General features: G+C 40.2%; 1 protein-coding gene across 2 annotated transcripts in view; it reads right to left on the bottom strand.

The window, feature by feature from the left end:
- Nucleotides 1-24,117, bottom strand: part of igf2bp2a (insulin-like growth factor 2 mRNA binding protein 2a) — a 45,977-nt gene extending 21,860 nt beyond the window's left edge. Inside the window, exons 1-2 of one of the 2 annotated variants that reach the window (XM_028590603.1) lie at nt 23,693-24,117; nt 22,477-22,537 (exon numbers count right to left, since the gene is read on the bottom strand). In XM_028590603.1, the coding sequence (XP_028446404.1) occupies nt 22,477-22,537; nt 23,693-23,867 (236 nt within the window). In that variant the 5' untranslated portion in view covers nt 23,868-24,117. Of the gene's footprint in view, nt 1-22,476; nt 22,538-23,281; nt 23,391-23,692 lie in introns of those variants that run through there. The other variant, XM_028590604.1, reaches the window with a different exon arrangement.
- Between the last annotated feature and the right edge of the window lie 2,003 nt (nt 24,118-26,120).

Raw genomic sequence — 26,120 nt, 5'->3', positions numbered from 1 at the left:
AAAAGCAGGCAGTGGCTGAAAAGCTTTTTAGACCCACTCCAAACCCCAAAACAGCTCCAAACGCTGGCATCCCAGAGCTGCCCAATATGGAAACTAAAAGCTCCTTTCATTCAGCGTTGTCTGCTTAAATAGCCCCATAGACTCTGAGGGCCCAGCTCACTATTATGTTTTTGCTAATTGATTTGCCAACTGTAACCCTGATGTAATGTTAGACTAGATGACGCTGAACTGCAGCACAGTGATGCCATCCTCTGTGCTCTTTAAAAGTTAATAAGCACATAAGCAGATTCGCTGTCAGGTGAGGCGAACTCCTGGAGGACAGATATAACTGTAACTATACTACTATAACTGGATGTCTTTATCAATATTGTCCCACTATGTTACTTTTCTCTGTAGCTTGTACATGTTTTGAAGGTCACTTGCTTGTCTGTCATCCTAAAATATGCATAGCTCCCTGAATGGACATCTCTCGGAAAAAGTGACTCCCAACAGTTCTTCTTCAAGGTCTCATTTTCAGCATGCCTGTGGCCGCTGGCTGACCATAAGATCACTGCTTTCTGTCAGTCTGTCTGTCTCCAGGGTAGGGAGAGGCCCACGATATAAGCCACCCTGCAACATATACTATTGTCTGTTGGCAGTGTTTATGTCTAGCTACAGACATTAACTGCATATCCTCAGGTTATATGTGTTTTGCTTATAATCAGGGAATAACCCAGTGATATTGTATGAAGCAGCAGGCTTCTGCTAATGTCTGTTTGTTTGCATTTAAGGTGAACCCAGCGCTCTTTTTCAGCTCCTCCTTTCAGTCCAAAATGAGCCGCAGTAGAAGATACAGACTGAAGTCAATGGTTACTTAATGTTTGTTGAATGTGACCAAGCTGTCTGCTGTTGGTTTGGAGCAGCCTGCCAAGAGAAAAAAAGCCTCTCAATTTCAGCCTTTAAATATCTGAGGGTGGCCATGTTCATTTGAAAAGCTAATATTTACTGCACCCACCTGCACAAGGTAAGAAACCTGCGAACACGCATGCATACTAATACACACATGCATGCGGAGCAGTCAAAGGAATTTTAACCTTTAAGAGGGCGGACAGAGGGGTGACAAAAGAGGGTATTCATCCCTCGCTAGAGATTTGCAGTGTACCTAAAGATGAACACCTGATCATCAAAAACCCTGTGTGAATTATACATTTAAAATCTTTTTTTCTAACCTTTTGTTTCCTGCAGTGGTTTTATCCCTTGCAATGTTTCCTTTTCTTTCACCTTCTGATCAACATTTAACGCTTTTGTGTCTCTGGACTGAAAAGACTTAGCTTGCCTGATGAGATCACTTGGTTGTAACTAACTGTAAGAGCTGCAACAATTAATTTTGTTCTATTATTTGATAATTGATTAATCATTGAAGTCAAAATTCAAGGCAAAGGTCTCAAATGTGAGATTTGTTGCTTTTCTTGGTCTTACATTAAAGCAAAATGAAAGTTTTGGGGTTTGAATTGTTAATCGGATAAAACAAAACGGGATATTGTGAAGGCCTTTTTTCATTCTTTTTTTAATGCTTTATAGTTCAAACAATTAATCAAAAAAATTAACAGCAGATTAATCGACAACTAGTCTAATCGTCAGTTGCAGCCTTGTGGTAAGGAATAATGAACTCTATGTGCAAATGGCTTGACAGAATTAGCAACTTTTTAAAATGTTTTTTTTTATATCCTAGAGAAAAGAGTTTTGAATCATTTTCACATCAGCTCCAACTGGAGTCCACCTGACATGAGTCACTGGGCTGCATGTAGACAGAGATGACTGAATAAAGAGCATGTCTGTCTTTGAAATGAAATTCTCTTTGGTGGAAGCTAAGAAAAGTGGTCAAGACGAAACAGCTAAGGACAGTCTGGGAAACAATTCCACCACAAATGATAGACATAAAACATAACACAATCTAAAATATAGGATGCATTTACAAAATACTGTGAGTCAAAGGTTTTGGGAGATATGGTCTATTAAATCTAGACAATAAACGACCACATATGACAAGTTGTTATCACGTGACCTACGCTTGTCCAGCAGCAGAAGACGTATTGAGATATTTGCCAAAGTATAAAAATACACTTTGTAACTAAAAGTCCTGCATTTAAAGTCTTATTAGGTAAACGTGTAGAATTAGCTGCAAAATGTTCATTCAATTTTCCAAATCCTCAATTCAATTACATTTTCAATTCTAAGGTCACGGTTCGATTCGATTCTCGATTTTTACTTCTTTTTTATTTCAAGCACAGGTTGCTATGGCATTTTTAGACTAGACTTGTATGTAATATAATATCTGACCTTTGTTTGCAATGTACCACATTACATTGTCAAATTTAAAACATTTATTAACAACATAATGTAACAATAACAAATCTTCCGTCAACTGGAAACTTGACAATTTGTCAATAAAATAAAAAGAAAAAAAAGTTTACCGATAATCCTGAGGGCAGACTCTGGGGTTCAAAAGGCTCCATTACCTTGTATCTCACGTTATGGCGCCGTAGCAGACATTTTTTTAAAAATAGGCTAACGATTGTGTCATTACCACGTGACTTACTGTCGCATAGTAGAGGAATTACCATATAGTACAGGAGAAACTTGCAGGCAGTTTCGACTTACATTCGCTGTTTAAGTTTAATTACTTATGTTAACTAGCATTTTAGTTAGCAATAATTAGCCTGTGCCCATGTTATCTCCTTACATATACCTATGCTCTCCATCTCTGCAAGATTGGGAATGATTGAGATTTCTCTTGGCATAGCTACCAGAAGACTTACAACTTTCAGACAGGTTGCTCACGTCACATCTACATCTTAGAGCTCAGTTGGAGGCTGCGCAGTAACGCTCAGCCATCACCGGAAAAGTGCTTCTAATATCAGAAAAAAAAAATTAATTGATTATCAGAGTCTGAAAGATGTTTTATTTTGAAAAATGATGGGATTCTCTCCCGTATCTCGCACGTCTCTTCCTCTTGACACGTCACGTGATATTTACCGCACAATGAAGCCCACAAACTTGCTAAAAAATAATTAAACAAACATCTCTGCAGATTTTTTTTGCTCAGGGGAAAAGGCCCGTGGAGGAGGAGAAGACAGAAGAGGAGCCTACAACTTCAAAGAAAAAGAATTTTAACAGACAATACCAGGAGTCCTACTTAAAATACAGATTTATCGCAACTTATTCGGCACATGGAGACCAAGCACCCCGATTTTCTGCCCTGACAGCAATCAAAACAAAATCACGGAGTAAACTGGAAATAAGGAACGCACTTCGGGTGTCACTGTCTCCCGTTACCCCCGTGGGACCGTTTGGTTGCACGGAAACAAACGCAGGGCTCCCACTGATACATCGTTAAGGTAAATTGTGTTTTTCATGCATTTTACATTTGTTTTCATATTATATATATTATTAGATATTTGTTTCCATGCTGGTTGTATCATTTTATTTTGTTGTGTTTATCCTTCACACCTTGAAAACCGGTCCGTGGCACAAAAAAGGTTGGGGACTGCTGCTCTAGACAAATAAAAAGACATCCTAAATAGTTCAGTCCACCAGCCCTGTCCAGAGTGCACTGCCTCACAAACACTTGCACACACAGTCCCCTCTACTAGAATCCTCACACCATATTGTTTCGACATCAAATTTGTTTTCCTCCATTTAACTGTTATTTTCCTTTCTCCTGTGTCCATTTAGCTATCAACGCTCTCACCGTCTCTGATTAAAAACTGCTTCGCCGTTGTTACACACCAATATTTGTTACCTAATGCTTAACAAAATGATTCATTCCTTGTGATAAAACGGTGAGCTATATCACCAGATGTGTTATGCCAGAAAAAAAACAGAAATCTTTCAGCTGAAAGCCACGCTTGATAATAATAATAATAATAATAATAATAATACATTTTATTTAAAGACAGATGAAGTCCACATCAGTACAGAAACAGTCCAATGCAAGACTTTATATTGCACACAAGATAACTGATGACTTCCAAAATGAAAGATGATCTGGCCTTCATCACAGCCCTACATACCATACAGATAAAATAGGAAATGAAAACCTCTGCAGTCATAAATCACACTGTAGGCATGTGATAATGCACCTATTACATGGTCATATTACAGTCCAGTGATATGAACTGTCTAAGCAACACTAATGTGTCTGTTTCTTTTATGTGTAGCGGTTCAACGTTTCAATGCTGAGTGCAGCATAATGTGATCATCTGACAATCAGCTACATTTACAGCTATATGTGCATGTATCTGAGCTCTTACATCATCAGTATTGTAGAAATGTAAAGCTCTAAGCTGACGAATGCACTGTTCTTACTGATAAAAGGTCAATTTATACCCAGTGTAGAAGTGAAACAGCACTATCTTATATGGGTCAGTTTTGGTGGGTTGGTCAAAGTGTCTGGTGGTCCTTATACACCAACTGCAGACTCGTTTAATCTGAATTAACCCAATTTCTAGCTTTGATCCTTAAGCTCTTAAGCACCTAAATGCCCTGAAATCTCAGAAAGGAAGCAACAAGTCAACAATATTCACGAGACCCTTCTGTGTGGAAGATGTCTCTTTGCTCCTCTTTTCAAACTCTGGCAGCGCTCCCAGTGTCCCGCTCCCTGTTGCTGGATGAAGTTGGAGCTCAGGCCATTTCTGTGTAGCGCTCCTAAGCACTTCTCTAAGGCCCATCCAATTGTTGTGGAACAGAGATAACAGGATTTGTATGAGAGAAATGTCTATGCATTGCTGTTTACCTTCAGCCACAAGGATGTGTTCCTATTTGTCCTCCAGAAGGACAAACAAACCCAACCTACAACGTCTTGTTAGAAGTCAGTCTGAGTAATACATGAAATTTTCTTTTATGGACATTCCTATTTATCCTTCTAATTAATACCAAATTACTCTTTTCTGGAAGATTCTTGAGATGATTAGGATATTTTTCTGACATTAAGGACATCTGGAAGTATAGATAGATGGTGTATTCATTATGTTTTAAATTACTCTATTAGAAGATCATGACTGAAATTGAGATTAAAAGTTCATTCTTGACCTTAAAAACAGTGGCTTGCAAAGCAATATCAGCTGCTAAGACTCAACATTTTATTCAACATTACTGAAAGGTCTGTCTGTCATGAAGGTACCAACCTTTAACCATGTTTACCTGAAGGATTGCATAAAACTTGTCAGGGCAGTTGTCAGAGAAAGCAGGATATGCTTGCTAGTGAGTCAAGTATCATTACCATTGTCATTCTTGACAGTTTTTTTTTGCTGAAAACAGCTGCTTCAGGGGAAACAACACTGCCGGGAACTATGAGAGTGAACCCTAGTAAAAATATTTATTAATTTAATTTTTTTTTTCAAGTAATTACTGTAGTATAACTAGCAGGAGACAAGTAATAATTGAGGTAAGTTTGGAGACATTACCTTATTTAATCATTAAATTAATAAATATTTTTGTTGTATCTCTTTTCGGTGTTGTAATTTGTAGACGGCCCTAAGCACTCGTCTAACTGCAGGTAGCAGCAGCAGCAACAGAGAGCAGAAGAGAGCAGGCAAGTGTTCATAAACTTCTGGTGTACTTACAAACTTTCCAATCCATCGTTTTATGAGTGCATAACCTATTTGTACTAGTGTAGAAGTTTGGTATCATTTTGGGCATTATTAGTGGGGTAACTTATGAGATACAAACGTGGGTCCATTAGCCCCTGCGCTAAGCTATTCAGCTGATAACGCTACTCTACGCTAACTCTCCCAATGTTCGACCCAGGTGAAAAAAGCTTCTGGGGGGGTGTTTGGCTCGAGGTCATGGTGCAAAGGACCCTAGGGTGAAATTACTACGCACCATCACTTTAAGTTGTAGAAATACCCATGAGACAAAAAAAATAGGCTGGTTCATCTAAAAGAATATTATAATATTGTTAAAGTAATAATAATTGTTTCTGGTTTCCTTCACATTCAGTCGTATTAAATAATTGTATTCTTCTGGGCATTCATTTGCATTCATCAAGCATTTTTCCCCCCATCAAGTAAGAAAACAGTTATTTTATCTGCTCTTCGCCATTCTTCCCTAACCACATATATTTTACACTGATACTGCAGAGTGAAAAAAGCTGCCGCTCCACGGTGCTGCTAACCATCTCATTTCAGTAGTTCTCAGGTGCTTCTGTTTTCCCTCCCACCCGTTCGGCGGGCGAGGACTCATCAGAATTCAGCAGGCTTACCTGCCTGCCTGTTTCTCTTCACGCATAGGTTTTCTCTGTGGCACCGAGGCAGGGAGGCACAGGCCATGCAGATAGACATATGCAGCTCTGATGGAAGCCACAGCCTTCCTGTTGACATCTGTCTGCTCCTCACTGTCGACACTCACTCAGCTGCTCAGTAGAAATATGTAAATAAGGAGAGACTGCACATTGTTTCTTCACCTATCACGTGTGGTACAAGGTTCATTGACAAGGTCCATTGGCACGCAAGGAAATTTCAAGTAGATTTAATATCTTGTATCAAATAATGATTTAGAATCACATTATGGGGATTATTACAAGTGTCTCAATAGATTTTAAATGACTCAGGCGAAGTCCTTGCTCATTATCAACTATATCAATAGAAGCATTGTAGAGGGTGTTCTGATTTCCACTACACATCGGCTCAACAATATGCCATGATGTCACAAAGAAATGAAGAAAATAACTATTTAGAATTAGATAAGACACATACAGACATTCTCTTGGAGTGTCCAATGCAATGTGCATTCTGCAGCAGATATACAAATATTTCTAGTTCTCGGTGTAATCACTACAAATTTATTTTCAGTCAGTGCTAAAATGCCACAGGGTGCCCAGCTGACACAAAACAAATTATCTCCCGTCATGCCTACTAAGCCAATGAAATTAGAACTTTAAAATGTTCCATTTGCCTATCGCTGTGTCACAATGCATTTCTATTTGATAAAATAACAGTAACAATAACATGGCGACTGAAGCCCCTCCATACGGCTCTGAACATGCATCCACATATTTGAAATTAAATCTAGACATTTACATTTGGTGCTAAAACACATTTATGTCCCACGTTTATCTTAATTCATGTTTTACTGAACCTTCTTCCAGCAAGGATACTCTGCAGTAAGAAGCTCAAACATTGTAATAACAAGTCAGAACGGTATTGGATCTCATGTGTTATATTTATATTTTTATATATATATATATATATATATATATATATATATATATATATATATATATATATATATATATATATATATATATATATATATTTAAAAGCTGTTACCATACACACACAAGCTCGAGTAGTAGATGTGCGCAGGCATGCATGCACGCAGGCACGCACGCATGCACACACAGACACTGTGCAGAAGTCATTTCTGCCAACAATGCACAATGCACAATGCAGAAAACATTCAATCTGCTGCAATTACAATGTTTACAATTCAATTTAGTTGTGCTAAAACCTTTTCCCTTGCCAATGAGCCACAAGCATCAGCCAGAAAAAAATAAAAAAAAATAACAGAAAGATGATTCGAGAGGACTTGCAGAGTCATGTGCCACGCTGCTCTGTCCTGTCCTGCGCACATCAAACGCTTGCATACCCCTCCACACTGCTACTTCGCTAACTGAGGACTCCTCTGAGTCCCCCGTCAAAAAGCACGTAGTCAGCACTGTCACTGACAGGCACGCAGCGAGCCTACAGGGACACAGCTGACACATGCTATCACACACACACACACACACACACACACACACACACACACACAAATGTATAGCCGACTGGTGTGCCTACTCTTCTCTACATGCACACACTGATGTATTTTCTGTGTCTCTCTCTCTCACACACCTCAGTGCTAAGAGCTACTGACCGGTGGATACCAGCTCATACTGCGGCGGTGCAGTGTGGGTCCGCTGTTAACTGCTCCTCATGGCTGCTTCTGTTGCTTTATGTTGAGTTGTACAGCTTGCTCCTTAGGTCTCATCCTTTAATCTGGCGACCATGAGGTATTATACTGTAGTTGGAAGGCTGAGCCCGCCTGCTATAGGTGTATGTCCCAACAGGGTTAACCTGGATCAATACCGCACACACAACACCCAACACTCAACATTACGAAAGCCCTCAAACTGTTTCCCCGCCTGCATTCCTCTCTGCCTGTCTCCTGCTCGTCTACAGTCTGTCTCTCATCGTCCCTCTCTCTACCCGTCTCACTACACCCTCCAGCTACCTCTGGAGAGCTTTACTTGTTCACACACACATGAACGCACTACCTTTTCTCTTTCCCCTCCCCCTGTATGCAGGGAAGTTCCTCACAGAGGAAAGCAACTAGCAGGGGGTGAGTGAAGAGGCCATAAAATGTCTTGTATAGTTTTTTGTTGTTTTTTCCAGCCGGTCTGGACCCCCCCCTCCCTCTCCTATGTATGAGTGCCTTGGTCTATGTTATGTCTAGTGATGTCTGTATATACTGTATGTCTAAAACTGTGTTCACTGTCTTTCTGTTTTCTGGTCTTTTGTTGCCAAAAATGCCATGTGATTTCTGCTGCAACCTAATTTTCCTACTGGGACAATAAACAAACTGCTACTACTAAGATTTACCCTCTGAGAAACAGAAACAAACCTGGTCAATAAGCAGCATATTTGGAAACACCCCTGCCAGTCACAGCTGCTGTCACTGAGGAGTCCTCGCTCTCCAAACAGCAGCAGAACAAAGCTTTTGGAATTCTCAAACGCAGGATCGCGAACCGGTGCCAGGCCTGGAGACACTGGCTGACATGTGCCGGAGTTTAATTAAAGCTATGTTTGCTTTTGATCATGGTGCTTCTTACAAAATCTCTCTTATAAATTTAAGTACATTTCAAATGATCTAAAAAATAACACTTGTACTGTGCTTTTAAATTTATTGTTTTTAGATGGTTTTGGAAAATCATATTGTCATTACTCTTCTGTAGCATGTGATAGTTGTCTTAGCCGGTTTATGTTTGTATTTATTTATATATTTATTTTAATCTAAAACTGACTTTTACCTGTTATATAAAGAAAAAAGGAAAGTTTAATGAAAATGAAGGTAGCAATGCTGGAATTTTACCACACAGTATTGGTTTATTATATATATATATATATATATATATATATATATATATATATATATATATATATATATATATATATTAAACAAGTGTTAAGTAACTACTAAGTATTTTAGAGCTTAAACAATTCAACAATTCTGAATCAATTCATTGATTAGGTGATTGACAGAAAATGAATTGCCAACTCTTAAGCAAATAAATTACTGGTGCGAGCAGAACATGTGCTGCTGTTTTGTCTTATGTCATTTTAAATTTAATTATTTATCATTCATTTATTTTTTTATTTTTTTGCTGTTGGTCAAACAAAACAAACAATCTGAAGATGTCACTTTTCGTGCTGGAAACTTGAGATCAGAATTTTTTAGTAATTTATGAACACACTACCAAATTATCAATAAATGATTCAAGAAAATAATTGGCAGATAAATTGGTCGTGAAAATTATTCTGATTGATCAGCCCTGAAATAATTATTTAAATGCCTCAACACTCATTATGAATGTAGACACCTGGTAGTTAAGAATAATTACTGTGGAAGAATGATAGGAATCAACTACAAATGAACAGTTTATCTATTTATCAGTTTATCCTTTTGATTGCACTTAGACTTATCATAAGACAATTTAAACATCACAAAAAATTGACGCCTCTTAAAAATAAACATGCAAGTAAAGGAAAACAGAACCAGTAATAGATAAAAACAGATAAAGAGATTAAATGAACTGCAGACTAGCAGCAATTTTACACTTTCAGTGAGTAAAGACTGGTCAAGTAAATACAGTGCGGTAACTTCAATAAGCCATCAAGAGATTAACAAAGCGGTGGGATTATCTATAGGACGCACTGTGCGGGGGGGGGGGTGGGGGGGAGGGGGGGGTCAGCACAAACGAGTTTAAGGTTAAAATGACATCAATAGACAGTTCTAAGCATTACAGACTGGATTATATTTACTGACTGCAGAGGGTGGCAGTGGATGGGTGCAAAAGTCAGCGTGGAAAACGTCTGTAAAAGAGCAGTTTTTATCATTTCTATGGGTGGATTAAAATGGATAAGGGCATCCAATACGTTAATTACATACATACAGTAGTGCTCCTCCCAAAACCTTGAATCATCTTGTGTCACGTGAGTCACAAGTGGCTGAAGTGGCATTATCCTTGTCAGACTTTAATCCTGCGGCCAAAATGGCTTCAAATCCTGACCTACTCTCTGAAATGAGGCAGGGGGCTTGAGAGGAAGTTTAGGATGCTTCGGATTCAGAACTATGTGCGTGTATTTGTGTGATTCAGTGACAAGTTTGGAGGCTGCCTGTATGCGTGGGAATATAATATGTTGTATGTAATGTTTTGTTGTTGTTGTTATATATGTGGCTATAAGGCACTCAGTAGAGCCCAAATGTCTGCAAAAAAAGCTACAGCCTCTGCAATGGTTTATTTTTGTTTATTGTTTGTCTTCCACGTTTGATTTTCTGACAAAATCCTACAGTATGTGAATGCAACAGCACACAAATACGGTAGTAAGCTTTAAAACAAACAAAACACATGTCAGGCTTTGGCTCAATATCCACAGATTAATAACAATTAGAGACAGTCTCTGTTTTGCTAGACAGGATACAAACACCAAAACAAATCTGCAAGCATTTACAGGCCGACTGCTTTCATCATTCCTGGCAGAAAACATGCAAGGCTGGTTCCCCTCTTTAACAAACACCCTGTCTAAATTGAAGGGGCTATTAGGCTCATTCCTTAAAGGCACACACTGACTTTTTGGGACTTTAGCTTATTCACCGTATCCCCCAGAGTTAGATAAGTCCATACATACCCTTCTCATCTCCGTGCGTGCCGTATCTCTGTCTGACGCACCCACTACTAGCCTAGCTTAGCACAGATCCTGGAGGTAACCGGCTCCATCTAGCCATCTAAATCACAACATGTAAATAGGAAAATGTTGGCGTTATTTTGTCACTTATTGGGAGCAGTAGGCTAGATGGAGCCGGTTGCCTCCAGGATCTGTGCTAAACTAGGCTTGCGGTGGGTGCGTCAGACAGAGTAACGGCATGCACGGAGATGAGAAGGGTTTGTATGGACTTATCTAACTCCGGGGGTTTACGGTGAATAAGCTAAAGTCCCAATAAGTCGGCGTGTTCCTTTAAGACAGCCACAACACAGCTTCATTGAAAAGCACTGAGTCAGTGTGAAGGCCTGGTCCATCTGAGCACAAACACAAATGATAAGATTGTTTGTCATAATCAGATCTCTGAAGAAACATCTGCAGTGGTGAGCTGCATTTCATGGACAAGGACAAGAAATGGCCAATGTTATGAAAAGCAAATCATAGTTCCGAAATGTCTGTTACTCAGAGTCCATCTGTGTGTGTATGTGTGTGTGTGTGTGTGTGTGTGTGTGTGTGTGTGTGTGTGTGTGTGTGTGTGTGTGTGTGTGTGTGTGTGTGTGTGTGTGTGTGTGTGTGTGTGTGGACCTTGGTTGTGAATCATGTGCCTTGAGCATATGGATACGGCAGCTTTGATGTTGTGCGGTGATGGGGAGGAAGCAGCAACACTGTAAATGTTCTACAAATGCCTGAGGTGGCCGTGCATCCATCAAAGGGTACAATAAACACAAGTCCGGTTCAATTAAGACTTTTCTTCAAGTGCAGCATATTTGATGCATCATCTTCAGCGGCTCCACATCTACACCACTGTCTCTTTGACATCAAACTCGCCTTTGAAGCTTGTCATTCTATATGTCTGTAATTTATTCTCCCACAATGTCAAGCGACCGGAAACGGGCCTGCCTGGAGTCACTCCTCACACCACTTAAAACAAAACCATCTCAGCAACCATCTCTGAAATGAACTGTTGCTTCCCGCTTGGGGGAATGGCAGGAAGACAGAGGCACTTACAAACACAAATATATGCAATGACATAGACACACACACACACTCACATAAACACACAAACGCTCACACACACACACACACACACACACACACACACACACACACACACACACACACACACACACACACAGACGTCTACTGTTGTCGAAGAATTCCACTAGTGGTAACCACGACTCTACTAAGAACAAACTGCCTGTCTCTGTTACACTATCTGATAGGGCAGCTCACATTCAGCTTATAGTACATAACATAGAGTTGTACACTATTTACACCCGCTAATGCTAACACACAGCCAGCTTCATTCTGCGCTGCCACGCTGTGCCAGGGGAGCAGTGACACTGTGAGCTGGAGGGAGGTGGTGAGAGACAAAGCACGCAATCTAGTTGGTACACATGACATGGTACGCTGAAACAAAACATGCACAAATACGGAGGAAGATTGAAGGAAGACAAGAACCGAATTTTGCAGTGGAAAGCGATTGTGAATCTCCCTGGAGCGAGGAGGTGAACTACAGCTGCATCTTGTGGAATTCACCATTAATCACAATAAAAATCCCATGAACATGCACAGAATGAGCATGTTAATGTTCAGTAAACGTGGAGGGAAAAGAAGCAATCATACAAGACCCCATTAACTTTTGCAACCTGCCAAAAAGAACTCATGCATGGCTGCTTCGGCATCAAATATTTACTATCCTGGTGAGCTGAAGATGTCCGTGTTTTTGCCTTTGGGTTTTTCAACAAGATCGTGCTCTGTTATAGGGGCAGTCTTCAATTTTAATTGGATTTGTGTCAGTGTGTGCTTCATTTAACCTGACAGGGACGGGGCAATTCATCAATCAGTGTCATAATGTTGTTTGCATGTGTGAGACAGGGGCGCTGGCTGGGCAACCAGTGTGCTGCAACTGCTGCACCAAGAAGTCTATGCTAAACGCATACAGCCAATAAATCAATCAATCAGGCGGTATCCTAGCAACTTGCACGTATATTTTGTCGGTTTCATTCATGATGTTTTATACATAAAAACAGTGCATTTAAAATGGGAACATAATAGCTTAAGAATCTCAGGACTGAGTACTCCTCGTGTACAGTAGAGATACCGCAGCAGCTACTGCCCCCATGGGAAACCCTGAGTATAGACTGTTTAGTGAGACACACACACGGATGAACCCTCCACCATAAAACATTCTGCGCCTCCAGTGAAATATTAGCCAGTGGTCAGCAAGACAGCAACTATTTGCAGTTTTTTTCACATTCTGTTCACTGTCCCTGTGTTGTCAGCGGTTGTATGAAAATACGCTGCTGCAACCTGACGTTTGGTGTGATACTATCAAAACTCCCATAGGGTCCGTTCCTTTCCCCTGCAACTCTATTCTTCTATTTCTGTCTTTCCACTGCTCTCTCACTATCACTCTCTCTCACATACATGCTCTGTCTTTCACTCACACTGTGACGGACTGTGTATTGGCATGTGCTGGGTCGCTTGGCAGGGAGGCGGATAGAGCCATCCTACTCTATGCCTGGCCCATATTACCCTATTCAGCAAATCATAGTCAGGATCAAGCACCGCTGTGTATAACAACAGGCTTCATGGCATATCACAATTGCCAAATACTAAACACTACTGCTGCTGAAACTAAAGGACAGCCTGCAACCGCTGCCACAGTTCAGTTCTGTAAAACATAAGGGTTGCAGATGGCGAAAGTTTTAAAATGTGCACTAATACACAGACATTTACTTAAAGAAATGACAAAAGCAAAATTTTTTAAAAAGAGAATCAATGCTTTTCCACCTGACAAAAAGAAACAAAATCATTTAAGGAATAGTTATGATACACTTATTCCATTTTTTGCCAAGAGTTAATGAGAAGATCAACACCACTCTCATATATGTATGCTATATATGAAGCTACAGCCAGCAGCTGGTTAGCTCAGCTTAGCATAAAGTCCAAAAATAGGCCTGTCTGTATGCTAAGCTATGCCAATAAGCTGCTAGTTGTAGCTTCATATTTAATGGACAAACAATCTGTCTTCTTTTTTAGTGAAATTATTACATTTTCTAACAAGGCTGAGAAAAACAGGACATAAAACATAATGCACTAACATAAACACTAACTATGACCAACAGACCTCTGATTTACAACAGTGCACCTGAAATCTGATATCCAATTGTCTTGCTCTAAAACTAAAAGAAAAGTTGACCATGAGGACAGTTTCAAGACAGAGTGGAGTTTAATGTGACTGCTCAATGCTAGGATATACCTTTAAAAAACTAATTTCATTTAACATCAAACTACCAGCCAGGAGTTGATTTGAGAATATACTGTACATGATTTATATTTTTCAATGTCTCAAACACACATAATCAGAAATCCTCCTGTTTGTGAGCAGACCCGTCACAGTCTTCTGGGAGAGGGGTTAAAGCCACTTCAAGCCAACAGCAGCCTCACAAAGCCAGCCAGCCAGCCTCCTTGACAGGGGGATGAAATGCTGCCCTCTATCAGCAGTGCTCATTTCTCCCCCACGCAGAAGCAAACAGACACACACAGACACACACACACACACACACACACACACACACTGAGATGAAAACATAAGCATGTGTGTGTGTCATACACGTCTTTGACTAGGACGATTTCTCCATGTCTTCCTCTTCCTTCAGAGACAGTGTGAAATAGAGGAAACACAATGGTCAGACTGTGCTCCAGGTTGTGTTTGAGGCTCAGCTGTGCGCAGACCTTACTGTAGATGACTTGTTCAGTTGGGGGATTTTCCCAGCTTCCGTTGCATACATATGGAAAAAGATGGAAATGGTGGCTACAAGTGGGTTTATGAATAGGAAAGGTCGCAAAAGGGCTGTGGCTGTGACATAGATGGACAGCCCACTCAGCAGTTTTCTCTGCCGCACTTGTGGGAAGAAAATGAGCACTTGAAGGTTTCAATGAAGCGATAGCTTTACACAGGCATTTTATTGAGGCACCTTACCAGGCTATGTATTCACTGTCATATAAAATCAGCACTCTGACCACTGCACCGCCCATAGCGTGAGCCACACCAACACACGGCTGGACTGCAGGCAGGGGCTTGCAGCTATAACCGGTAGGCAGTCTCCTGGGAAATGGGTGGAAATTACAGGGTCCCCAAACTGACAGCAGATTATGACAAATTTAAGCTGTAAACATAGGATTTTGAAACCAATATCAAAACATATTATAATGATCACGGAGGGTGAATCTCAGGGTCTTGCACGCAGTAAACTCAACTTGCGTGGTGTTCTGTACACTGGAGGACTTTGGGTTCATTTTCTGAAAGCCTTTATCGTTCGAGCTCTCCTCCTATAACTAAGCAAAACACTCAAAACTGGTTCCCATGGCAACGAGGCGAACCTAACCTGGAACAGTTGGAACTGAATACAGCGCTACCTGTAAACACACACGGACACACATATTCACGAGCACAATGGCACAGATTTGCTCCCACATCAAGGTGCTGTAAATGTCAGAAAACTGTATTTATTTTTTTACATTTGCTGCTTCACAGAGATATGATAAAACATAACAAAAGAAATTCCCTCATCTACATGGGAGAAAAGGCATATACAAAAAAATCCTTACATATTATTTTATATTATTACACCATATCGGGATGTTCCTGGAACCAGGGGTGGGTATAAAAAAAATTAATTCAAATATGCCAGGAGAGAGGGTTCTAGCTGAATTTGAGGGTGTAGTTAGCTCAGGTTGGACAAGGTAACGTTACTGAAACTCAGTTGGACAGCAACATTTCAAATGACTTTGTTTAATTACAAACATGAGGTCAAGCAGGGTCCTGTCTTTTGTGCAATGTGTCTGCCCAGGCAAAGCATGAACATCGTTTTTCATCTCATATGGTCATTTTCTATGTTTTGTTGTGGGTATTTTGCATCTCTTAGTAGTCATGTTGTGCCTTTGTGGTTGTTTTGCATCTCTTTTCAGTTGTTTTATGTCTCTTTGAAGTCATTTTTTATCTCTTTGTGGTCAATTTGCACTTCTCTGAGGTAGATTTGTGTCTCATTGTGGGACATTTTGTCTCTTTTGGTTGTTTTGTGTCTCTTTGTGATCATTTATTTGTATAGGGGCAAGTATGTAGCATAAACCAATGGCACACACCACAGCATTTACAGCCTGGGCTAATTTGCAATGCCTGTCCCTCGATGACAAATATATAAAATGTTTTCCATTACTTTATAGTAATCAGATTTTGCAACAACAAATGTTAACAGTAATTTTATGCAGAGGTTCGGGTCCAGGGTATGAGGGCCTGTACCTGATAGTCCCTTTCAGTAATCCATCCATGATACTAATAAGCCAACTACCTATCACCTTCTGACTCTAGTAAAGGACCCAAAAGGGGGGCCAATCAAATTTAAGGGGGGCCGGTGCCACCCCTGGCCACCCCTGTGGCCACACCTCTAACTGGAACGTTAAAAGCAAGGTAAAAGACCGAGAAATATGCAAGATGCAAAGGTCCGATAGAAGAGATTAAGAAGACCATCTGACCTGGGTGAAGCTTCAGGCCAATAGCATTCCCAGCTTAAGACTGTAAGCCAGTGTAACAGAGCCTCTTTATGAGCCTCGTCCCTACCACTCAACCGGTTTGCATAGGATTGGCTACATGTAAGCATTACGTACCGTGGCTCACTCGGATTGGCTGTTGGGAGTTCACGCGATATTCATTTCACCTGCTCAAGACCCATCAGAGCTATACAGTTCCAGCAGGGTTATATGGTGTTGATATGGGACAAGGACAGGGTCTGGCTGTGTGAGAATGCCACCTGCTGTGCCCCTCAGCTGCCCATCCTTCTACAGAAACCACACCCTTGGGTGCCCACTGGGAGCATGACACACTGAGGGGTGAGAAACCCTAAAGTTTACATCCGGCATGTAGCTTTCAGCTACAATTTTACAGCTTTTCTTCTTCTCTAGTGTTGTCCTCAAGCTGTGTCTGAACATAACTGCATGTACATAATGCCCCCCCCCCCCCACCACACACACACACACACACACACACACACACACAGACTGAGCAACAGAGGGATATAGAAAAGACAGAGCAGCTGTTACATCTTCAAATTACTTCCCCAAAAAAGCACTTGGGTACAAACTGCAATACTCATAATCATTATATATAATTCATTAAATATTCAAATGCAGCACATTTAAGATTCCAGCAATTTATTAAACCCTGCTTAGCTAAACAACATCCTCAAACATCTGCTCAAAACAGCCTATCCTGTCTCGGATTGGTAAGATAGTTACACTTTTATTTTGTACTAACAGCAAACTAAAGGTTGTCTAATGCATGCCTGGTAGACAGGTATGTAAAAATATTCCACTGTCAGCACCGAAAATGACTTCATTAGAAATATATTTGGTCATCTGAAAGGGTTGTATTTCTAATAAATTCAATGCTAACAGTGTGCAGAAATTCAACTTTTATTTGTATTTTCTACTAAGAGAAGATGACTTCAACAAGCCAATGAGAATGTATCATCAGTGACACATTATCTTGCAGACAGAAGAAAAGTGGATTCAGAGGCTCAGTTCAAGAAGGCTTCACACCTCTCATCTCTAATCAATGAGGGCTTGTTTTACTTCTACCGTGGGCCGTCTCTCCATTACTCCCATCATTCAATAATAACAACTAGTGAGAGATAATGTGTAATGGTCAGGTCACAAATAACAACACAGGCATAAGTGTCTTATTGGATGAATGGTGTCATTCAGCCCAAACTGCTGATAGAGAAACCATCTCCGAGTAGTGAACCTGTTTTACTTCTCTCATCACCTTTAGAATTTGGTGATTTAGTATTAAAGAAAAAATCCTCCTCATCCTGGCCACACCGGCCACACTTAGTCACTGTTGCTCCAGAGAGTCATCTAGCTGATTAATTAACTCGTAGTTGTAATGAGTGTAATTCTGCAGTGACATATTACTCATGCAACAGGTTGGAGCAGAATGTTAATGACAGCTAGACTGAGAAATTAATATCTACAGTTGCTGCAGTAATGCACAAGCATGTTGGTTGAAAAATAAAAACGAGATTCCAACTCTCTGGGTGCTTAAACAGCGATCCCACAGGTCTGATATACACGCAATGAATTTACAATGCTCTCACATCTTAACTCGCCATTCCCTTAAGCTATATACCCTGTTGCACAGGCAAGTCTGTTATCACTATATGAAAATACACCTTCATGAAAAAGTTAATAATTGCTATACAAATATAGCAATGTTGGGAGAAGGGCTAAAATTTAAATGCTGCAGCTTGAACACACTCAAAATAAAATGCTTGAGCAAATACTTGACAAGTAAATAGTCATTTTTTGATGAAGAACGAAGAATGAAGAACTTTCTCATTTGGCATCCATTTCTTACACCTCATGAGTATTATTTTCCACCAGTCTTCTTCACTCTTAATGAGTGAAACATCTCAGACAGACCAATCTTAACTTAAAAAGACACCGACAACACTCTTTAAGGCAGAAAATGAGCATAGTTGAGAGACACCTGGGGCATCTGCTCGCCACACTCCACAAACAGATCACTTTGAGGGACCCCTCCTCACAGTGAGGGGAGACATGAGGAGTCAGGAGAAGGGTGCAGCGGATGTGGCTTAAGAGGGGAGCAGTGCAGTGCCTCCTGCTATCACCCCGGACAAAACCTGAATTGAGTCTGAATTGGAGCGCTTCCCCTACACCAGGATCAACTGGGGAGTATTAATGGATTCAGAGTGGATCAACTGATGGCTATCGTATTTCGCTGTTTTGACTCAGTGTGTACTCACGACCCAACACACACATGTGCATGTGCACCACTATGGTGCAATGCAGATGTTTACACCCATGTCTTAGTTTGTATCCTTTTGTGAGCAAAAAAGGTTTTGCAATCAATTTAGCTTTATCAAACAACATTAAGCTGCAGACTTAGATTTATATGAAGAGCACAAACAATTCAGTGTGTATTGTGATACAGCCTAATGGAGTGTAACACAAAAGTTAGCACTCAATCACAAATTCATCACCAGTTTATTGGCGCACATTTTCACTCCAGCTTAAGTCAAAGGTGTAGAGAGATAATTAGGAGAAGAAAGGTCTGGTTTTGTTATGGCTAACCAAGCAAGTATAAACTTGCATACTTTTCAGAATGTGTTTACCCCACAACAAGGCTGTCGTCACATGCTTAATATTACTCATTGATCAGGCTAACAGAGAGGGATCATGTTACTTGCTTTGTCCACAACTTCATCTCCTCGCTTATTTAACAGTCAAACAGCATATCGTTTATGTAGCACCAATATCAATTAACCCCAAGTCACAGTCTGTTTCCTGCGTTGCAGATACTCAGCCACATGCTTTGCTTAACAAGGAAACTTAACCAGGGTGAGAAAAATATTGTTTTCTGTTTACTGATATCAAAATAAGCCACCACAACAAAAATACATAAGCAAAATGCAAGAAAGATATTAAGGTTTGAGCAAACAAACTAAATTCTCTTCTTAAACATAAGTCATTCTTCCAATCAAATTTAGACCATATCAATTAAAGAATTAATAATAATCATTCTACATAAATATACTTATTTTCTCTCATGTTTCAAGAGTTTTGTTGTATTGATTATTATTATTATTATTATTATTATTATTATTGTTGTTGTTGTAACGATTTAACAGTTTATAAAACCTACAATTACATAATAAGCTCAGGTGATCTTAATAATTAAAGAACATGTATCAGAATAAATAGTTTAATCGTTAATTTAAAATAATAGTTTATTATTTTGAATAACAGTTGTCTCAGCACTGAAATACAGGATCAATTAACATTAAGTAACCTACATTTTTATAACACCGTCAAATCAATTTTTTTATAAAAATCCATCCATCCATCCATCCATAACCCAGATAATTTCTAAAACTCTATTTAAAATGACTGATGAAGTGCAATTTATTATTCTGTATTGTCCATTGCAAGAAGCCTCACAAATTGGAACAAATAAAATTAAAAAGATAGTTTACTTCAGCTTAAATTACTTCTATCAAAATAGTATAAAGGCTAACACTTTTGAACCAATTTGAAATATCAAAATTCATGTTAGTGAAATGACATTTAAATACTATTCAAAACTACAACAATTCATACCTTTATCTTTTATAGTTTATACAAAGTTGCATTTAAAAAGGCCCAATCTTTTTACAGAACAAACTCATTAACAAACTAAATGTTATTACCAGAATAAACAATCACACGTTTTGCCCTTAAAATATACATAATTTAATAGTTATTCCCACTATGCCTATTGGCACACTGAAGATATTAAACAACAAAGCACAACAGAATAATATAAATAAACAGTGGCACAGCAAATAGCAGCTGCAACTACAGCAGAGCCACAAAACCAAGAAATGACAAAGGCCTCAAGATGAACTCACACACTACTTCCTAAATGACAAAACAAAAACTGGTGATTGGTTGACTTCTCAAGCCCTGTCACTGTAATAACCATGGTTATTACATATAGCCTATTTAATATCAAATCCATAACAATACCTTTAATTCTTACATTATTATCTAAATACAGGTTTTAGAAATAACATAAAGGAAATACTGTTGAGTATTCTAAACCTGTACTATTAATTAGATTGAACATTTGCATAGTAGACCTCTATAAATTACGACAAATAGACTACAATATTCACTGCAGAACAAAAAGATATCATTAAATTTTAAATCAATGTAAATATTTCTGCAATAATAGATAAACGCTCTAAATGATGACAGGAAAACTGTAGGAAGCTTTTTAACATTAAATTGAATTATCACCGTGGAAAAGCATTATCATAATATGGAGTTTCATCTCCACTTGACATTTCGCCCAGTTTCCACTGATTCAAAATGAACACCTGTACGTGTCCTACGCTGCATTCATGTCGACCTCACTGATATGGCAAAGATTTCACTTTAAAGGCCTGTTTACAACGTGCACACGTCCAGCAGCTCCAAACACTACCGATTGGACACATGCAGGCACATGTATGGACATTTGTTCCATCTGATTCCGCCTATAGCCGTGCAGAGTGCAGGACCATCATGGCAGCCATTATGAGGCTCTCCAACATTGCCATGGCCTACGTGCACACAAACTGTGGGGAGTGGCGCAGGCTTTTACACCATGTTGCGCCTTGCAGCTTACAAAACGTTCTTCAAGTCGAGCCATACAGCGAGGAAACAACATAGCAGCTCGATCATTTGACTTTTCAAACGTACAGATTTTTCTCTACGGTGTGGCACGGCAAAAAGAGAGACGAGAGCTGTAATGCAGGAAAGTGTGCACTGAAGGGGGAGGACTGTGCTGGAAGGGCATAAAGTATGGGTCACGTGCTCCTCCACAAGGGGCTTGAATATTTACCTTTCTGTCACGCAATGTCGTCTTTCCCTAAAGCCAAAGGCATTGTTGTGAAAAAGGGTGGAGCTATACAAGAGTATAGGCAGCATATCTGCAATAAACGAATGTGTTTATAACGCATTACGCACAGGGCGAAAATGTGTAATTATTATTTCCATGCAATTGATAGCTCGTGGACTTCTTGTGTTTGTACACACTGCATGGACAAAGCACATAATATGACAGTGGTGTCATGGAGTTTAGGGTTAACCTATAGATTTGCTCACATTCCTTCAACTCGCGCTTTTCTCTCTCTTGCGCACGTACAAATAGCCTACACACACACACACACAAGACGTGTTTCTCACATACATACATCCACGTCCATGTAACCAGAGGAGAAGCTCAGCTTATTGGTATGCAACTCATCGTGCAATGCAGTGTTACAGTCAATAATGAAACCTAACGTTATCGCTTACATACAGGGAAAACAGCCTTGTGTAAAAACAAATGAAGTAGCCAAGATATGAAACTCTGATTACAGCCTATATGAGAGATCCAATTAAGATGCCATTATTAGCCTACATGTATGCACTGTGTTGTGTGTGTGTGTGTGTGTGTGTGTGTGTGTGTGTGTGTGTGTGTGTGTGTGTGTGTGTGTGTGTGTGTGTGTGTGTGTGTGTGTGTGTGTGTGTGTGTGTGTCACAGTGGGATAGGCCTTGCTGCGGATCACGCGATATGGCAGCAGCCACCGTGTGTTCTGCGGATGTTGGGACTAAACTGTTTCTTTGTTGCTTTCTTTCTTTTGTTAATTTGTCATGCAATCACATTTCCATCGCCAGGAAATAAAACTACAACAGCCTGATTAAAAACCACACACTGAAGCGGAGAGTTCAATCTGATTCCGTACTATATTTCACAGCGGAAGCCTACAGGTCACACACAGTAGGCCTTGGCTATGCCATGGGGCACAGTATAGGCGTAAGTCACAATGTGTGCGTGTGTGAATGTGTGTGTGTGTGTGTGTGTGTGTGTGTCAGATTGTAGGCCTACCTTAGTTTTTTGGGAACAGAGTAGTCTACCTCTATCAGCTTTCCGTGTAATTCAACTTTACCTGTAGAGACGAAAATGGATAGTGTAACATTAGCTGTGTGTCATGAAAGCAACAATGCAAGCTGGTAGGCCTATACAGCAACACTTTGAATCACTTCACCAAGTAGGTGCGTCCCCATTCAAACAGACAAACCCTAAATAAAAGTACTCTACACGGGCGCGTTGTGCGCACGGCGGCGGATAAACTGGGTATGTTAGGATTTAAACAACTAGTGGGGCATTTTGAGGGTCGCAATTGAAGGGAATCGGCGCCAAAATGAAGCATTTAAGCTTTTATAGTATGGGGGGGAAATGGGCAGCCATGCTTTCCACTCCCACAACCCTCCACAGTGCAATGAGGGGTATTTGTTCTGCTCTCAGTAACGAATGCAACATCAAAGAAGAGATGGTTTGAAAGGATAATGACTTGTACTCTTTCTATTCTAGGTGGGTGTTTCTTAATTCTCCGTGTTGACCCAGCCGGGAGTGAATTTGAAGCGCTCCTCGGCGAAGCTTGAACACGGGTTTGCGTTACTCTTGTGAGTGGCCTGGCGCAGCACGGAATTAGCGTCTCACCTCGTCCCCCCTCAGCTACCTGTTTATTAGCTCTTTCCTCCGGACCCCCATGACCCACCTCCAAGACACCTCGTAAAAACATACCCAGACATCAGAGGAACATGGATCTGACAAGTTTTCCGCGGTCGCTTCGCTCTGCTCTCTTCAATAAAATCAAGATAAAAAATAAGTGAAAAATAATTATGCCTACCCGAACCATCAGACCAACCCATACATTCCAGTGGGTGATTGCAAAGTAGCACCCCACACTATAGGAATCTCCAAAATATAGGTTATTGTGCGCGTTAATAGCGTTACGACGGCTCAGGTTTTCTTAAGGCAAACTGGCACTAAAGCCCTGAGTGTGTCCTGTGATCGATACATTATCCAATTTTTGTTGGAGCGTGCATGGCTGAGCGTTCATCTGAACTCTGATGGCACACGGATGTGATCGCAAACACTGTCCCGAACAACACCACAAAAATAATAATAACACAAGCAATGATTAGTATTTCACATTTTGGATACCCTGAGCTATGGCTTTTTCAACCTGATCTTGCAGTTTGACTCGCTGTGAATTTTTCCTGTCACAAGCAGCATCACTTATCAAATCCACACTTACCAGAAAGAGTCTCTATAGCCTTTATGGCCGAGTTCTGATCGGGGAAGTCCACAAAAGCATAGCCGGATTTCAGTAGGACCTGGTCGGCCACTGGCAGCTTCCTCTCCCCGAAGAGCTCCTTCAAGTCCTCGACAGTGACCGAAGGACTTAAATTCCCAACATATAGTTTGTTCATGATCTGAAAGGAAAAATCTCGAAGGGGTATCAGATCTTAAGAGTGAGAGAGTGGCGATATTTCAGAGAAGTAAAAAAGAAAAAGAAAAAAGAAAAGAAAATCTGATGGGTTTTAAAAAAAAAAAAAAAAACGCAGCAATTACCCCCCAGGAAATTACTAAACTATAGGCGACCCCCCAGCACCAACTCTGGCCCGGTCTAACTCTTTAACAGGGACTGGGGAAAAAAGTGTCGTTACGACGCTACTCTGGAGCCAACAAGCACCGCCTCTAAATAAAATCTCCCTTAAAAATCACAAGAAAAAACATTTGGAGGTGCATGTGGATTCACTCCTGGTTCTCCATCGTAGAAAGTACATTGGGGTATGAAAGTGGCATGATGATCACTGGGTTCATTCAGCAAAGGGATGGGCTTAAAGGAAGCAGAGGGGTTATTTCATCAAATTATAATAAGGGCCGTGCCTTGGGTCCCTCCAGGCTGGGAGAGTGAAAAAAAGGGCTACTGTGCGGAAAATCAAGTCGTTGTTACTGTACTTGTCAACCCAAACAGTGTCACTGATCTCCACAGTGTGCATTTTATTTATTTATGAGAGACACAGAAATATGGATTTATGGAGCGGTGTATGCAGGGGGTCCAAACCTCACCATGGATGCCTGAGATATTATCCTATAAAAAAAAATAGTTGTGATAATATTTATGATCTTGTAGAATTTAGCTACATTTGTAACACAGTCAAAAAAAAGAAACAGAAAATAAAGGCTATTGAAACAATACAGAAAGTGAAACCTCAAAACAGCCATTCTTGTACATTCTGTCCTTGTGTAGAAATAACACTGAAATAAACATTATTGTTGTAAATCCATATCAAGGGCAACTGACAAAGGCCTCAGACCTGCAGCTTTACGCAATGTTATTAAAGGCGATGGCACTTTTTGCTTTGCATTTCAAACTGTGGATAGTGCTAATGGATCCCACTGCAAAGTGTAAAAGTGAGCAAATATTTATTTTTAGATGCTGATAAGGAGACGTGAGGGGATTCCTGGCCCTCAGTTTTATCTGTGCATGGGGGAGGCGCCCTCTATGCAGTGTCACTCAGCCAGTCTGAGCTCATACTCCAGGCTACAGACATGGTATAGCATCTTTTTTTGTGTGATGTAGGTGTGTGTATTTGGGTGTTTGGGAGGGGAAGCTAAGTAGGTAGATAGGTAAGAAAGGTGGATTTCAAAACAAAATCTGAAATGTAAGGGCTGTGGAGCTGCATGGCAATGGGGGACAGGCTGCAGTGCTCATGCATGTATGTGTACCTACAGCTGTTACCAAGGGGAGGAGCCTTTGGCTACAGCACTTGAGTGTTTCTACATGTGACTAGCCTGTGCCTTGGAACATTACTGCCACCCTACTGTAGTGGAGAGAGTGCCAGCAGTAGGAGCGACCATTTCTCACCTTGTTTACGTCAGTGTGTGAACAGAGGAATGTCCAAGCTGTGGCCTAATTACAAAACAGCTCTTTAGTTACTTTCCTGATGACATGCTAACGCAGTTGTTGCAGGCCTCTCTGCTGCTAACTGAGACTTATTCAGAGTTCAAATAAATGACTCATTCATTTCATTTACTGCACTAAATGATTACTATATTAACTTTTGCAACTCTTGACAATAATGTATGATTTGTAACTTAAACAACATCCAATTATGAAATTTAATTTTAGCCTACTAAATTACCATTTTACTTAATATCAGTTACATTTTACTATTTTTTTTTTTTACTTTTCTAAGTGGATAACCAAAAGTCAGATCAAATTTACCTCACACTCTGGATTTGTTTGCATCCTTTCTTGTTAACATGTTATGCCCAATTAGGTCAGTATGCTAGCAAATTGTGCAACCAGCCAAACATGATTTTCACTCAGAAAGGAAAATGAACCACAACTGAAAGGGATGTGACATTTAGGGAACACAGAGCGACCTGCTGACCTAAACAGATGCACACATGCATGTAGACTTGTGGTAGAAGGGGGAAAGACACAGGCTGATGCAGTTTCCAAGGTGTGGTCAGCTGTGTGAGTGTCTTTTTGCTTTCCTTTCTATCATACCGCTGAATCACATTTCCTGTGTTAATGATTAACTCTACCTTTTATTTTCTTAACAGAACCCCCCCTCACCCTCCCATTCTAATCAACCAATGTGGATTACCACAACATAGGAAATAAATACCCATGAATAAAACCATAGATAAAAAAAACACAAAACTATGTT

The sequence above is a fragment of the Perca flavescens genome, chromosome 11 (assembly GCF_004354835.1).
Source record: "Perca flavescens isolate YP-PL-M2 chromosome 11, PFLA_1.0, whole genome shotgun sequence".
NCBI classification, from domain to species: Eukaryota; Metazoa; Chordata; class Actinopteri; order Perciformes; family Percidae; genus Perca; species Perca flavescens.
This window is presented reverse-complemented; position numbering and strand designations above follow the sequence as displayed.